Raw genomic sequence first — 16,869 nt, 5'->3', positions numbered from 1 at the left:
ATATTTTTGTGGATAGCTGCAAATTATTGAGGTGCAGCAGTTTTTTGTCAGACTCCATTAAGCCTAATGAACGGAAGCGGCTCTGGCTTCAGCACGCTGATGGTTGTTGAGTGGAGTTCTGTAACCCCTGCGTCCTCCTCTCTCACACTGTGTGTGGAGCGAGAACATGAGGAGGGAGGTTACCGGGCTGTGATTCTAGTGTTGATACTGCAGATTGTTGGTTCCTGTTTTGCTCTCAGCTTGCCTTTTTTATTCCATCTATCCAGAGAATTGTATAACCTTCGACACCTTGCTACAAGACCTGAATAGAGATTAGACTGCCCACTCATACTCTCTAGTTAAGAAACACGGCACGCTTCAGAATCCCTAAGAAATGTAGTCTAAATCCTTTTCTCTGCACTGTATGAATACAAAGGACAACAGAACACTGTCTACTTGAACCATCTCTCTAACAGTGTTTTTATTCTTCCTCTTACATGTGATTTATTGGATCATTTGTATATAGTGTGACCAAGGGTGTGTACTGTTGTTATCCTGCTTGACAGACATCAAGGCCTCTTGGTTCACATCACAGACTGTTAAAAGATTGAAGGCTAGGATGAGTCAGAAATGCAGTTGCTCTGTAGGACTGACTGACAGGACAGATTGACACCAAGAGTTTTTATGCTCTTTGGCCCAATCACATTGTCCCCCCCCTAAGGCCTTAAACCCCGAACCCTCATGGACTTAGTTGACGTCACCTGGTAAGAGTTTGAGTGAGAAACACTTCAAGAAACTGAAATAGGAATGAACAGCACTGCGACATTTGCAACATTTCACTTTACCTTGTGGGTTTGGGACTTTTTTGTTGTTTTAGTAAACTGAGTGATTTACATAGAGAATCAGTTCTGGGGAAAAAATGTCAGATTTTTGGTAATGATTTGGAAAATGTATGTTTGTGATTAAAAAACATTTAATTTATCAGATATTCAAGAGCATCATCATCTGGATTATTATTTTTTCAGGCTTCTTTACGTTACGTACGCCATTGTAACCCTGTGTTTAAAAGGGCTCTATTTCCAATCAAATCCAAATTCATTTATAAAGCACATTTAAAACAACAACAGTTGGCGAAGTGCTGAACGGTCAGAAATAGCAAAAAACAACACATTAAAACACAAAGACCAGAAGAACAAGAAAAGCAACCCTCATACTGAATCAAGAGCCAAGGAATAAAAATGTGTTTTGAGACAGGATTTAAAACAGGCAGTGCCATATATATTTAACAATGTGTAGCAGTTTCCATGTATTCATCACTTTTTTATTGGCCATATGTGAGCGGATTGTAACATGAAGTGAAAAATGAGACCTTCCCCGTCTCACTTAGTTGCCTATTCAAGCCTGTGGACAATTTGATTTAAGTTGTTTAACGCTGCTGGACTGTGGATTTCTTTGGGAATTTGTAATTCAGGCTAAGTCTGCAGAAATGTGGACTTTGAAAAACTGAAAATTGTATCATAGAGAGGTAACACACACCAAGGGTATTGATGTGGCGCTGATCACTGACAGCAGACTAGAAAGTGAAAAACAAGGTGTTGCACACTCTGGCTCCATATGCAGTTTTCTTTAATTAGATGACATTTGAGGGCTAAAACATCACTTTCCTAAATAAATGGATCAGCCCTAAACCCATGCAAACTTACCAGGAATGAGCCTCAAAATCTGTAAGTCTGTGAGTGTTGACATTGGGATTGGGCCTTGAACTAAGACTCATGTAACACTGTGTCAAGCTGCATCTCATAGAGACCTGTGTTGGAATAAAGGGTTGGAGCAAGAAATTTTGTCATTCTCTGCTGTACAGTAACATTCAGACGGGGATGAGATGCTCAACTGTGCTGCATGAGCATCTATGTCAGAGTGAAAGGAGCAGGCAGGCAAACGCACATGAACAGAATGTAGACAGAGAGGGAAGCAGTGGCACCGTTTGCTAATTTGATAAATCTGTTGCCTGCATGACCATCCAACAAATCAAGTCCAATCATATTCTCACTCTGGTTGCAGCTGAATAACAAGATCCTGTTCAGATAGGAACACTGTACAAAACCCTGTCCGTCTGCTCATCTGGGCCTGGACACACATTTCAAATTTGCAAAGTCTCAGTATGCATAGATACATAATTTGATTTAAAAATACAGCTGCCTGTTATGTGCTTCCATCAGAGCAACTGTTCTCTCAGTTTGGTTTGGATTATTTTAGACGAACACACCATTTTGTAAACTTTATTGCATTTTATTGTAATCGATTTATTTTTGCAAAAGACAAAGACAGCACAGAATGATGAATGAAACAAGATTGAATACTGGTATTTTCTCAGATACGAAGGGAATGTTTTCCAAAATAATTTGCAGCCAGACATCTTTGAGTGTTTCAGGTTCATTTTTGTCAGTTTTCAAGCACACTATTACAGGTCCAAGGTGTTCTACAGACGTTTCGGCAAAGTTTAATCAAGAGAAGATTAAACAGCATGAAAAAAGTCTCTCCTCCGGGGCCAAAAACAGAAATGAAATGTATTAAAAACAGGGATGAATTTTTGTTATAGTGGCATTTACTAGATTAGAGACAGTAGAAAGCCTTGTTTTACAGGTACAGTACAGGAAGTCGTGGCGGTGGACCTTCACTAGTCTGATGACTGAAAGATGTCAGTTACTTGAGCCAGTTTTAAGCCAGACAGACAGACAGACAGACAGACAGACAGACAGACAGATAGATAGATAGATAGATAGATAGATAGATAGATAGATAGATAGATAGATAGATAGATAGATAGATAGATAGATAGATAGATACCACCCTCTCACTCACACAAACTGCTGTGACAGGGTGTAGTCTGCGGTCAGCTGCCTGCTCTTTCAGTTTTTATTGAGATGGATGAAGGCAGATGATTTGCCAGAGTGATTGTATTATGTCATCTGCATTGATGCTGAACGAGCTTTACTGATGAACAATGAGCGAGGCAGGAAAGAGACGACATGCTGCTGACCACACAGACTCACTGTAATGATGTTTACTGAAGTCAGTTTAATCAGCGCTGAACACACAGAAAATGCACAGTCACTGTACTGAAGAGTCATACTCTGCAGGAGTATGTTCACACATTGATACCCGTTAAACAACTTTCTCAGGTCCAGGTGATGTATAGTGTAGATGTAATACTCTGTTTCTATATTGGCTTCATACAGTATACAGAATACCTCCACTCTCCTCCACACTCTTTGTATGAGGCCAGAGCAGATCAATACACATGATGTCTCTGTTCGATGCCCCGCCTGGACTGGAACCTCCCGCAGCCACCCAAACTCCTACACTTGTGTATTTCTGTCTTCCATCCCAATGGCAGTATGAGTCTGCTCCAGCCTGATTTGATACTACTGAATTTAGAGTTTGTTTTGATGTTGCAGACCGACGATGCCTTGGGCCCCAACTGGAACTGGCTCTACTTCATCCCCCTCATCATCATCGGATCTTTCTTTGTCCTCAACCTGGTGCTGGGAGTCCTCTCTGGGTAGGTTCACATTTCAGACCGAGTTGGTTTTTAAAACTCGTTGGGATGGAGATGTATGGGCCTTTTCTATTGTCTAATGTTGCTCCATCATCGCAACTAACGTAGCTTGTTTATGTAATGTCATAGCTCTATGACTCAAGGAAACAGACTGGAAAAAGACACACATGGAAAAAGTTATTGTTTAACGTTGTGATGAAAAGGTGTATTTTAACCCAAACCATGTTTTCATTAACATAACCAAGTATTTAATGTCCCTAAACTGAATCAAACAGTGACACAAAACTAAAAAGAAATGGAAAATAAGAAGTAAACTTAGTGTGAAATTAAACAGTATAACAACATGTCTCCTAAGTGAGAGCTCTATCCTTCAACCATTGAGGACTTTGTCACTTTTTCCTAATTTCACACCGGAGGTGCAAAGCTATGACATCACAAAAATGTGATTCATCAGTTGCAATGATGGCCCTGGAACAACATTAATGATGATGTTCTAGGCAATATCAGATACACCATAGGCACAATTGAAGCCTTCTTCCTGCTGAATTTGCAGGGTACAACTGATGTTGGATATCTTTAGTGGCCCTAATGTTCCATAAACAAAACCTCACACAGTGGTCAGTTGTTTAATGTTGTATTTGGGTGGTCCCTGTCAACCTATAAATATGCTGTAAATGAAGGGAACCAGGGCATAAACTCCTGTTTGTTCTTATCAGCAGCCTTTCAAACATCCTGCAAAATGATGTCGCACAACCCTTCTCCAGTACACCATGCTTTATTTACTAACTTGACTGTATTTAAGGACCACCCCAATCCAATCCAACTTTATTTATACAGTACAGGGCATTTCGTGCAAAATTGCCATACAAGGAGCTAAACAATACAATGAAATATACAATATGCAGTGAAACAAAACAGTGTAAATAAACGGCAAATGAGAAAATGATAATAAAGGAAATAAGTGAGACCAGTGTAGCACAGTAGAAGAGGGTGGATTAAAAAAAGATGAATTACGAGAATGCTAAACTAAAAAGGAATGTCTTGAGATTTCTGTTAAAGGTGTTTATAGATTATGATGCCCCTCAGCTCCTGTGGCACGCTATTTCAGAGGTGAGGACCTTGACAATAAATTACATCCCACCGTAGGTTTTTTTCCCTCACCCAGTGCACGACTACAAAGAAAGCATCAGAGGACCCCAGTGACCTATAAGGAGCATACATTAAAAGCATGTCTGACTAGTCCATCGAGTGATTTAAACACCATTTAAAGGATCTTAAAATCTATTCTAAAACTGACAGGCAACCAATGAAGGGACATTAGGACAGATTAGATGGAAAGATAGCTGAAAAGGTTTGGTCAATAAATGGTGGTATAGTGAAAACGAGTTGTGCAACGTGGTCTGCATATTGCTGTTTGTGAAATTAGCAACCAGCACATGATGTATATATGACGACCTACAGTATTACAGATACCTGAAAGTAACAGTATATTGATGTATTACTTTGCTAGCCATTTTATTGAATCTTATTCGTGATACACACACATTGGTGTTTGACTCTGTGACTTTGATAGGATGGCTCATATTTGTGCTGTTAGCTTGTCATGGTGGAGGAGTCTTGAGTGCTATACTGGTGGGAGTTTTATCTCCCAGCAGGTACAACCAAGAAATATGGGTCTCAGATGAGGTGGCTTACAAAACACAGTACACCGACACGCAAGGTTAGGGGGATGCAAAAAAAAAAATCTGTAGCTTAAACTGCCTTCAATGGAGCCTAGAGGCTGTAGGGGACATACTTAAAGTAAACAGCCATTTTGAAGTGCAGCATGTAGGATTAAAGCCTCACATTTCACCTTTCCCTGCTGTGGCTGCTAAAATTGCTAAAATCTCGAAAGGCCCTCTTTAGAGCCGGTGTTTGGTTTGTCTGTTCTGGGCTACTGTAGACACATGGCGGAGCAACATGGCAGACTAAGAGGACCTGCTCCATCTGTAGATTTATTAGGCTCATTCTAAGGTAATGAAAAAACAAAGATTATACACTAATTAAAACATAATTATGGATATGTTATTCTATTTCTGCCAATAGATCCTTTTAAATCCTGCTCACTGAGCCTTACAGTCAGCTGGCTTTGTTGCCTTGTTGATTTAGGATCAGGTAGGCTCAGCTGAAAGACAGACAACACAGTGTAACTTGCCTTTTCACTGACTGGTAGAGCGGCTGGCAAACTACTGTCAAACTAAACCGTTCTGTGTCAGTGTGTGGTGTCAAAGTCTATACAAGTTAATTAGTTTTACAGAAAGGTTAATGGGGGATCCATTGTCATTATCTCCACAACGAGAGAGAAGAGACCCCTTTGCCTCGCTGTCTCTTCTCTTGTGGTTGAATGAACAATGAGATGAGCTTATTTCAACACAGCTACAGCCTTTTCCCCGGTGGTTGTCTCCAAGAGGAATGATATATCCTTGTGACTATAAATCTCTGTATCCTCACAGAGTAAATAAATAATTCTGTGGTTTGGTTTGGTTCTGCAGGGAATTTGCCAAGGAGAGAGAGAGGGTAGAAAACCGCAGGGCCTTCATGAAGCTGAGACGCCAACAGCAGATTGAGAGAGAGCTCAACGGCTACCGGGCCTGGATCGACAGAGCAGGTGGCTTTAGTCACAGCTCAGGATTTGGACCAAGGATTTGGTTCTTGATGAGAAAAGGAAAATCGATATTTCTTTTTAAGCTTTGACACTAATCCTGTTGATTGTGGAACATGTTTTCTGTCAGCTGTTTGTTCCACCACAATTGAGATATAAACATAGTCACAAAAGATGCCAGTATATCTTTTTCCATCTGAGCCATCACTCATTTCTGACTGTGGTTTTGGTTTTCCAGAGGAAGTGATGCTTGCCGAGGAGAATAAGAATGCAGGACCTTCTGCCCTCGATGGTAAGTCAGCAGAGATTTCTCTTTTTCCTGGTTTCATTGTTGCACATTTTCTTTCTGCTATCCTCACATTGCTTTACATTGTGCCTCTCTGCAACTGAAACAGTTTAATGCTGGCATGTAGACTAAAACAAATGTGCTTTATAAAGGATATTCAGGCATATGCTATTAAAGTCTGTTTTTGTGTTATTTTAGGTTTACATGTTCTTTTTTAAGATACAGATATAGGCATAAAAATTATATCAAGGGACGTTTCAGTCTGGAAGATCACTTTGTGCCGTGATAACTTGATGTCAGTCAGTCCACAGCTTTGGTCCAATCTGAAATATCTCAACAACTATTTGATGTATTGCCATGAAATTTTATTTTAACATTGCTGGTTCCCAAAGCATGAATCCTACAGACTTTGGTGATCCCCTGACTTTCCCTTTAGGGCCACAGCAGATCAAAGTTTTCAATTATGCAGTTCAATATCTCAACTTCTCCAAGACGGATTGGCACAAGATTTTGCACAGACATTCTTAGTACCCAGACAATAATTCCTAATAGGTGATCACCTGACTTTACATCAAACACCATCATCAGATCAAAAATGTAATTTGTGGTTTTAGTCTGTGAAACTAATGAGCCTCATCAAAATCTCTGAGTTCAGTTACATTACAGAAATACTACTTAAGTAAAAACAAATAATACTAAGGTAAAAGTACAAAGTATTCTTCTGAAACACTACTCAGAGTATTAGTTACTTTTTAACTACTGATGTTTAATGCAATATCAATAGCAGACATTCAGTCAAAGGGCCTCTGTTTCTCCAAATCTTCAGTCTGAATTACTCCAAACGTCTGCCCTGCTCTCTTCAGTGGTCATGATCACTTCTCCAAACCTGCACCTGCTGCAGACTTTTTGAAATTTCACTGCCGAGTTGTAAAAATTGGAAAGAACTGAAAGTTGACCTCAATTGCAACATAAATCAGTACAGTATGTCAGTTCAGGATATATTTTACTGCCCAGATTTTGTTGCTGCTGTGGTACATTTGCACAGATCACTTACACCATTGCATCTCTCTCTGCAACTGTCGATGTCACCTAGAGAGAATTAGCATCGATAGAGTTAAATCTGCAGCTTGACACGGCACCCCACACACAGTTTAGTGCCTGCTTTGACCCTCTCAGCTCTACTTTGACCTTTCCCCCCCCCCCCCCCCACTAAACCAGCAGGGCTTTTATTAAATGTTGATTGATTGGCAGCTCTCAGGAGGCTCCCAGAGTGGAGTACAGGTGGTGCCTATGGTGAGAACCGTCCTCTGTTCTGCTCTCTTCCTCACCAGCTTCACCACTCCATTCACCCCATTCAAATTCACACATATGAACACACAGAAAACAGAAAGCAAATTCTTGTTTAGTATGTTTCTGGTAGTTGAAGTACAAAGACACTTGAGCAAGATCAAAATAAATTGAATTATGCACATCTGTAGTAAAGACCAATTGTGGCTCCAGCTGTTGTGATGGAAATACATGCAGAAGCTCTGATTGCTTTGATTAAAAAGAAAGGTGGTGCACTGCGGTTGCCTCAGCAACCATTGGTCCGACAAGGCAGCAGCATGCGCACGTGTGTGTGTGTGTGTGTGTTTGTGTGTGTGTTGACAAGATCCTGCCTTAAGCAAACACTCCTGTGAGTGTGTGTGTGAAATGGCAGCAGTATTTTTGTGTATCTGTGTGTTTCTTTGTGTGTTTGATCAGCGGCTTATTAAAAAAAGTCCCCAAGCAAATATTGACTGCAAGTAGATTCAGAAATCACAAAGGTAGCAGGAAGGTGTGAGTGGGGGTCGGATTGGATGAAAGGTAATCATAGACATGTCAGTCAGAGAAAAGGTCAAAACACACTCATCACACTCACTTCAGCATGTGCACACTGCACGGCACCGCGCGTCTCCTGATACTTTATAGCAGCACTTGAACGCAGCTCAGATAAGAGAAGATGCATGGACCGTCAAGCCGCCTCAGAGCATGGTTTGCCATGATAGAGATCATAAAATATCAGCCGAAGGTTTGCATCCAGTTGTTTGGATCATTACACTAACATTAAATCATCATTTTTATCTCATTTGGCTGCAGCTTTAATGAGCTCCACTCTCCCTCTCAGCTAAAACTTCACAGACATTGGCGTGTTGTGAAGATGATCCTCACTGTGGTTTCTTCCTATTATTTGCGTCATCATTATCTTTTCATTGCATTATAAAGTTTTACACTTGCAAACATGCCTGGGTCTGCCTCGGAGTGTCTTAAAGATGTACAGGTTTTCATGCACATGGTGGTTTTTTGGGCTGTTTTTACGACAACAAATAAGTTAAAAATCTATTAATTGATGTGATCAATTCAAAAGGTAAACAGTGTTTTGTGGTCACATTGCCCAAAAGATGTCTTTGTGTCGCTATCCTCACAGTTATATTGGTTATACAGTTCGAAACAGCTTGTTCTTATGTTCAACCTGCCGTGTCCGCAGTGTTGAAGAGAGCCACCACCATCAAGAGGAGAGGGATGGACGTGGGTCATCGAGGGCAACCAGGGGAGGAACAATATGGTGACATCTCCTCTGTGGGTGAGTGGGAGTCTGGACAGGCTCATAAATATGTGCACATAAACTGTAAGACATACTCCAGCAGGGCACACTGTGCTCTGCTGCAGCCTTTAGAAATGCATATTTGGTACTGCTGTAAACATCACACTGTTGGGAGTCCAATACTCAGAGCAGGAACAATGTGTACAAGCTACCTTTCCCTCTTTATCTTTCACTAATCCCCCAAGGCATCCCCATGGCCAGAGCAAGTATCAGGAGTGCCAGGCGAGGTCCGACGGCGTATTTTCGCCGTAAGGAGCGTCTCCTGCGCATCTCCATCCGCCGTGTGGTGAAGACACAAACGTTCTACTGGACGGTGCTGGGTCTGGTGGCTCTCAACACGCTGTGTGTCGCCATTGTTCATCACAACCAGCCCCCGTGGCTGTCCGACTTCCTTTGTGAGTCATTTCAGTAACACCTTGAAATACGACCTCACAGGCTGCTGAAGTTGCTGCTTTATTATATAACTTCAGTGGTCTATGTAAGTTTCAAAATGTAAAGATATAATATGTAACATTTCTGCATTAAACAACAAGACCTTTGTTTTATATTTTATTGCATTTTGTACCTATATTATCCCAAATGATTTTACACAAAGCATTCAAATGAAAAACACCAAAACAGACAGATAGAAAAACAAAAAGGGAGCTTAAGGCGGACTATATACTTGCTCTTAACAACCCATTCCGGTATGCATGTGGGCTGGCTCACATATCCTGCGTCCGTTTGGAGTGTCAGTTGTTCACATCCTCAGTATGAAGATGTGACGGGGTCAGGAGTCAGTAAACACATTAACAGCAGCGATGACAACGAGACAACAAGCTACCGTGTGCCAGCTGGTGGTATCCTCCGGTAACACGTGTAGTATACAGGCAAGTATGTCAACAACTACTGTACGTTTACGACGCACACGTGGGGTTCAAATATATCTCCAGCTTTAATGATCAGAAGCTGTAGTCCCAAGCCCAAAAAACTAAAGTGACACACAAAACTAAACCAAGTAAAAACCAGGATGAAGACAAAGACAGGAAGTGTTAAGTAAAACGTGGTACACAAGAATATAACCTACAAAATAAAACAGGAAATGACTAAACTTAAAAGCCAAATCATGACACAACAATGTTCAAACCCAGAGAAATCCATAACTTTGTCCAAGATAACGGCGTGTTTCATTTGGTCGCCTGTTGCTATAACTCCCAGGAGTTAGTCAGAGAGTGAGGGAGGAAGTGACTAGATGTAGCATGAATCAAACATTACCTCATCCGTGAACATTTCCACCTCAGTCACATAGATAGATTTTCTTTGCCATGGTGGTTGTTTAACAATAAAGACAACAACTCCCATGATCCCACACTAATTACGCCTTCTGCTTTGTTTTGGTTGAGTGACCCTGAGTGGCAGAGACGACGTACTCTGCATTTTAAATTTGTTTTTGTTGTCTCAGACTATGCAGAGTTCCTGTTCCTCGCTCTGTTCCTGACTGAGATGTTTCTGAAGATGTACAGCTTGGGACCGCGTCTCTACTTCCACTCTTCCTTCAACTGCTTTGACTGCAGTGTCAGTAGTCCATCTCCCTCCTGACATTTTTGATTCTCCCAAAATCCAACTGCTTGTGCTCTTAAAACATGCAGCATCAGCGTTCTCTCCCTCTGTATCTGTCTGTGTCTTTGCCTCTGTCTTTCCTCTCTGTGTCACTTTGTCATAAATGTTATTCTACACTCATGTATTCCTGTGTTTCTTTATCAAAGATTCCTTTTGAATACTATGTCACTGCAGGTGATCGTTGGCAGCATCTTTGAAGTTCTGTGGGGTTTCTTCAGGCCTGGCACTTCCTTTGGCATCAGTGTCCTGCGTGCTCTCCGTCTGCTGAGGATCTTCAAGATCACCAAGTTAGTGCCGTGGCCTTCCTCACTCTTTGCCATCTGTTGAGATGTTTCATGATATTTGCATGGGGACATTTGACTGTTGACTGAAAGATGGCAGTAGTGTTAAGTCTGTCATTTTTGTGACATTAATATAAAATACTATGTTGTGAGGAGGATGCTTTTTTGGTATCTAAATATATTCTTATATATATATATATATTCTTATATATATATATATATATACATATATATATATATATATATATATATATATATATATATATATATATATATATATATATATATGTATTTGAAGCAAACAAGCAAGTGCATAACAAACAAAACCACAAATGAATATTTGAATATATGCCAATGCCATTCATATTCACAACAAAGGAAAGTTAGAAGCAGAAAAGTAGCATACTGACACAGTTACTGCCTGAGTTTAAAAGAGTACTCTCTTCATTTCCTTCACTTTTTGGAGACTTTTTTTTTTTTTTTAAAGGGATCAAAAGAGGTGCAGCAGAACCAAAACTATTGTCTTTTTTTTTTACAACATTACATTATGTAACTTTTATACCTTAAAATAACAGCTTCAAAATCATGCATTGTGTAACTTTAGTGAGAGGGTAGGATCACATCATTATATACATATATACTTCAAGATACAAGTGTTCAACACATAACATTCTCATGACGTAATGAGTTGTCTTTGTGACAAATTGTTATAGACCTGGGATTTGAATTTAAGACAGTGGCAAAGACAAATCACACAAAATGCCGAATTCTGCATGATGTGGCTTTAAACATGGACAGTTTGGCTGGATATTTGGGTCTGTTACAGTATGCTATTGGCGGCTAATGTCGCCTCAAGCCGCTATCCTCAAGTGGAGATAAGGCACAGGCTACATAGATCTGTTAAACTCACTTCTTTCGAACACCACATCTCCAGATATTTTTCTTTTTCAAACTTGTAGTTTCAGGTCGGCCCAACACTGACCTGAGTGACACCACTTGAAGCCATTTTTTTTTTATTTTCCACAGCTCCCTCTGGAGCTACAAAAGTTCACTAGAACTTTTTTTTCACAGTTCTTAATAAACAAAGTCAAGTAGGCTATTACATTTTTCATAATTTAAAACATATTTTCACACTAATATGATATTGTGTGACTGTCAAGGTACTGGGCGTCTCTGAGAAACCTGGTCGTCTCTCTGATGAACTCCATGAAGTCCATCATCTCCCTCATCTTCCTCCTCTTCCTCTTCATCGTTGTCTTTGCACTACTTGGCATGCAGCTCTTTGGTGGCAGGTAACATTAAATAGTCTCCTTTGACCCTCTGAGTAAAGAAAAGTAGTGCTAATAGTGCTGTGCATCACTCTGTGTGAGTTCATGAAGACATTTAGAATTTCTTTGTCACAGGTTCATCTTTGATGACCCAGATGACATCTTTGTCGACTACATCTCTGATGATTACACTCCCACGAACTTTGACACCTTCCCTGCAGCGATCATGACCGTCTTTCAGGTCTGGAAATAGACCTGGCAATTTATTGCTTTCTACTTCACACGTTTATCACAGCGAATAATAACATACAGGAAATGCTCAGGATAGTTTTGTCGATGACGTGTGTTTGTTATTCTGACTTTGTTCTCCCAGATCCTCACTGGAGAGGACTGGAACGAGGTAATGTACAACGGTATTCGGTCTCAGGGAGGAGTGAAGTCTGGCATGTGGTCCTCTATCTACTTTATAGTGCTTACACTGTTTGGAAACTGTATCCTTCATTACTCTTTTTAAATTGGAAATATCAAAGGTGTCATTCCAAAATGCCATATACAGTACTCTTTTTAGGAGGTAACCTAAACCAACTACCAGGTATCCTAATTTGTTATTATTTTGTAAAAGTGACAAAATATTTTTTATTCAAACTGTGGATATCTTAGCTTAGTATTGCTCTTTATTTTTAGGTTTTCCGCTTTTTCAAAAAAGAGTTAACGAGCTTAATTGGAGATGGAAACGATATGACATCAGAATAAGTTCTGATGTAATGAACCTTTTTCTCAGATGGTTCCCCTCTGACAAAAATACAGGAATAACGATCTAGTAGCCTCACCACACAGATTTGATGTTATCTTCCTAACGTTAATACATAAAACAAACATGTCATATTTCCATCGTGTCTTGTTCATTTTGTCATTTGACTTTCGTCTGGTGCTCCTTTGATCACCACATCGAATTCCCACCCCTTCTTCTGCAATGGTTAGTGGTTTTTCCGACTGGAGATTGGCACCACCTTCTATTTCTGTCGATGAACCACCTCCTAATAATTGCATAACAGTAGTGGATCAAAACAATTCACGTTCATTCACATTTTCTTCTGCAGATTTTCTGAAAATTTGGTCAAAATGTGTTTTTTGCACTAGTACTGTGTCAGTCGGTATTGTAGTTTTAGAGGTTGCCTTGTTGCACTTATCCTTGACTCAGCTGTGACCAGACACTCTGCTGAATGTCTTCTTGGCCATTGCTGTGGATAACCTTGCCAATGCACAAGAACTCACCAAGGTAATACAAAAAAATGAATAAAGATAAAGATATAATCTGCCATGTCCAGTTCTGCTTTTTTCTCCTCATCACTTTGATTCTGTTTAAATATTAAAACTCACAGATGTTACAGTTGTTCAGCCGTCTTTTCCTCTTTTGATCAGGATGAAGAGGAGGCAGAGGCGGCGTTCAACCAGAAGCACGCTCTGCAGAAGGCCAAGGAGGTCGGCCCGCTGTCCTCCTTCATGTCTTCAGAGTAAGTGCTGAACGCAACCGCTCTCCTCTCCTCCTTCTGTCCCTCTCTTCCTCTCCCTCCTTCCTTCCTCCAGGGATTGTCTATAGCACTAACCCACAGTGTTGTTACTTAACACAAGTTGCTGTAGCCTCCAGCAAATGGCGAGTCCATCATGAGGTGCAACAAATTAAACTACGCCATGCAGGACAGTTACAGATGGAGGCCAAGGGTCATCAATATAGAGCCTGTTGAGAGAATCACGTGCTGTCCCACTAGAGACTGATACTTCTTTACTGACAGATCTACTATCCAGCCTCCGCCTGCTCCCTACGCTGTAATTTGCTGCCAAATAGAAGTCAAATGTATGTCTCCATGGTAACTGGTTCCACTCTGGGATGGGAGGTGCTTATATTGTTGTCATGCAGACAGGGTTACCCAGTGTCCAAATTAACATGTTGTGTCCATTACAGTAATATACTTATGTACTCATGGTAGATATTGTTGCAAGGAAAGTGTAATTAGCAGATGAAATGAAGTGTGTGCAGGTTTTGATCTGTTTAAGTGTTCTGACTTGTGGAAAATTTGATTTATAAAGTAACCTTGTTTTCTCAATGCTCAGGTCTCCAGCAGAATAGATTGTCTTTTTCTCTCAGGGATTGATTGCACAGTGGTGAAAGTGCATGTGCATGCACAAGAGTGAGGACCTCTGGCTCTGTGTGCACGTTGGTGTATTGAGAAACAAGCAGTTTGTTGCATGGGCATGTGGAAGATTTTACCAGATAACATTTTATTAACATCACATTATGCACCTTTTTTCTTTCTTTCTTTCTTTCTTTCTTTCTTTCTTTCTTTCTTTCTTTCTTTCTTTCTTTCTTTCTTTTTTCTTTCTTTCTTTCTTTCTTTCTTTCTTTCTTTCTTTTCGAGGCCCTGCCATTTTCTTAAAACAACAGAAATGATATTATAACAGAGCAGAAAGAAAACTGGAGATGTGCATTAGTTTCAGTTTAGCCAGCTGAGGGTCAGGCTCTTGTCAGTGCCCATAGAGGAGACTGGAATACCACGGGGTCGTCTGGGCCGGCATCTGTATTCAAAGAGGACACTCTGAACTTTAAGGGTTTCTGGTCTCATCTCCGATGTCAGCTATGAAACCCCGGTGGTGCCTGCCCCCGTTGACCTTGAAGAAACTTGCATGACAGCATTTGCTCAACAAAAAAAAAAAAAGAGAGAGAAGCAGCATGTTGGAGGCTGATGGTGATTTCACCCTTTTAGCGCATGCATCTGGTCAGCATGATCAAAGGAAGAAAAATTACACACACCCTCGCTGAGAATGCTTTTCACATAAAGTATGACAAGTGATACTGAGACTGGAATATTTTGATAGTGCTTTCAGTGTGTGTACTACTTTTCTTCCATTGTGAAGTATTTAAACCCTCCCTGAACTGCTCTTAAGTGTTCTGGATATTTGTAGCTACATTTTTTGAAGCTCAGCACATGAATTTCCCCATTTAGCTCTACTAGCATGTCCTAAAAGAATGCTAATTAATGTGTGAGTGCTCTGAGGTGGCAGTGGTGTTCAGAGCTGCATCCCAGTGTGGTGGTTTTGTTCTAAGGTTATCTAGATATGTACTTTTTTCCTGTGTTTGCTGATGAAGCCCATCTCTGTGTTTTCTATCTGTACCCATACTGTAGCTCAGACTGTCTAACATCTCAATCTTACTGAAATGTCTTCTTATCAATGTTGCGCTTACTGTTGATGTTTATGAATGTTGTTTGACTGTTTCTAATACTGCTACCATCTTGTTTGTCAATGTGCCGCTTGGCTCCAACGGAGACACACACCAAAGCATCGAGAGTCGGTTTCTGACCTCCATTTTGAGTCATTGCTAACATTTAAAGATGTGATGTGCTGCAAACAGAATACACAATGTAGCAATTAGATATGAAATTAATAATTCATCTGTGCTTGTAGTCTTCTAAAAGAGCAGTTTTAGCCTTAAGCATTGTATAACAAATTCTGAACAGCTGTTAAATGGCATCAACAGTCTGTATGCAGATGTTTTGATGACTTTGGTCTTTGTGTGAAAGGCCAGTTTATCTTTGAGTTTGCTGTGTGTCTCCTGGCCTGTTCTGTCTCTGCTCACGAAAGCACTAATGTCTTGTTTTCAACCAATCGCTCATTGATAACACGGACCACACAAGAGTCCACGCTCCAGTAAGTAACACTGTCTGTTCAGCTCTCTGAATCTCTCACTAACACCTGTCTGATTTTCTTAAATGGGTAAACGTCACAGACTCCATCTTGTATAGCACTCTGTTCATGCTCTGTCCCGTTCCTCCAAACTCTCTCCAACCTAATTTGATTCCACATTTCTTTCTATTTATTCCACTGATTTCATTCTGCATCCTACTCTTTGTGTTATTTAGTCACACAAAAACTCCTGGCTTGGTTAATTTATCACCTAACATTTTCATTGATCCACTAAATCGCTTCATGTTGGAATGAAATTGCTCCATGTGTTTATAAACTGCCTGAACATCAGACCAAAGCACAGACTATATACTTTGATGTTCATTTTGTGGTATAAAGCAAAACAGAACCTATAAAGTAAAATCCATTGAAGCAGATTCTGAAACTCTAGCTTGAATCAAATTAGATTTTTGGTGAAAACAGCATGCAAACTAAAATGGTTCCAGACCTGGATCAATAAATAATAAAACAAGCTAAAATTAAATGCCAACAAATCAAATGCTTACGCTAAGACATTAACATTAAAGGTCCAGTGTGTAGGTTTTAGTGGCATCTTGCAGTCAGATTGTATATTGCAACCAATTGAATACACCTCCCCTCACCCTCTCCTACGGTGGCCACTAAGAATGCAAAGAAGGCCAAAGGCCCTCTCCAGGGCCACTGTCTATTTTGTCCATTCTGGGTTACTGTAGAAGTATGGTGGTGCAACATGGCGAACTCCATGAAGGACGACCAGTTCATTCTGTAGATATAAAATGCTCATTCAGTAGGCTGATTTATCGTAGCACGTAGGCTCTACACAGAGCCTACCCTGTAACCTACGCAAGTGGCCTACGCCGTTAGGATCATTTAAATATGTGTTCCGGTGTGTCTTCATTACTGGGGGTGGTGA

At 40.4% G+C, this 16,869-nt stretch overlaps 1 protein-coding gene across 1 annotated transcript in view; it reads left to right on the top strand.

Moving 5' to 3' along the window:
- Positions 1–16,869, top strand: part of cacna1ea (calcium channel, voltage-dependent, R type, alpha 1E subunit a) — a 98,049-nt gene that overhangs the window by 60,990 nt on the left and 20,190 nt on the right. Inside the window, exons 8-20 of the mRNA XM_073475992.1 lie at positions 3,438–3,541; positions 6,070–6,185; positions 6,418–6,471; positions 7,717–7,758; positions 8,972–9,067; positions 9,274–9,483; positions 10,530–10,642; positions 10,862–10,974; positions 12,129–12,260; positions 12,372–12,477; positions 12,610–12,727; positions 13,448–13,515; positions 13,659–13,750. Of these exons, the coding sequence (XP_073332093.1) occupies positions 3,438–3,541; positions 6,070–6,185; positions 6,418–6,471; positions 7,717–7,758; positions 8,972–9,067; positions 9,274–9,483; positions 10,530–10,642; positions 10,862–10,974; positions 12,129–12,260; positions 12,372–12,477; positions 12,610–12,727; positions 13,448–13,515; positions 13,659–13,750 (1,364 nt within the window). The remainder of the gene's footprint in view (positions 1–3,437; positions 3,542–6,069; positions 6,186–6,417; positions 6,472–7,716; positions 7,759–8,971; positions 9,068–9,273; positions 9,484–10,529; positions 10,643–10,861; positions 10,975–12,128; positions 12,261–12,371; positions 12,478–12,609; positions 12,728–13,447; positions 13,516–13,658; positions 13,751–16,869) is intronic.

Source organism: Pagrus major, chromosome 11, assembly GCF_040436345.1.
Source record: "Pagrus major chromosome 11, Pma_NU_1.0".
In the NCBI taxonomy this organism is placed as follows: domain Eukaryota; kingdom Metazoa; phylum Chordata; class Actinopteri; order Spariformes; family Sparidae; genus Pagrus; species Pagrus major.
The sequence above is the reverse complement of the archived record's forward strand: the minus strand, read 5'-3'. Positions and strand labels throughout refer to the sequence as shown.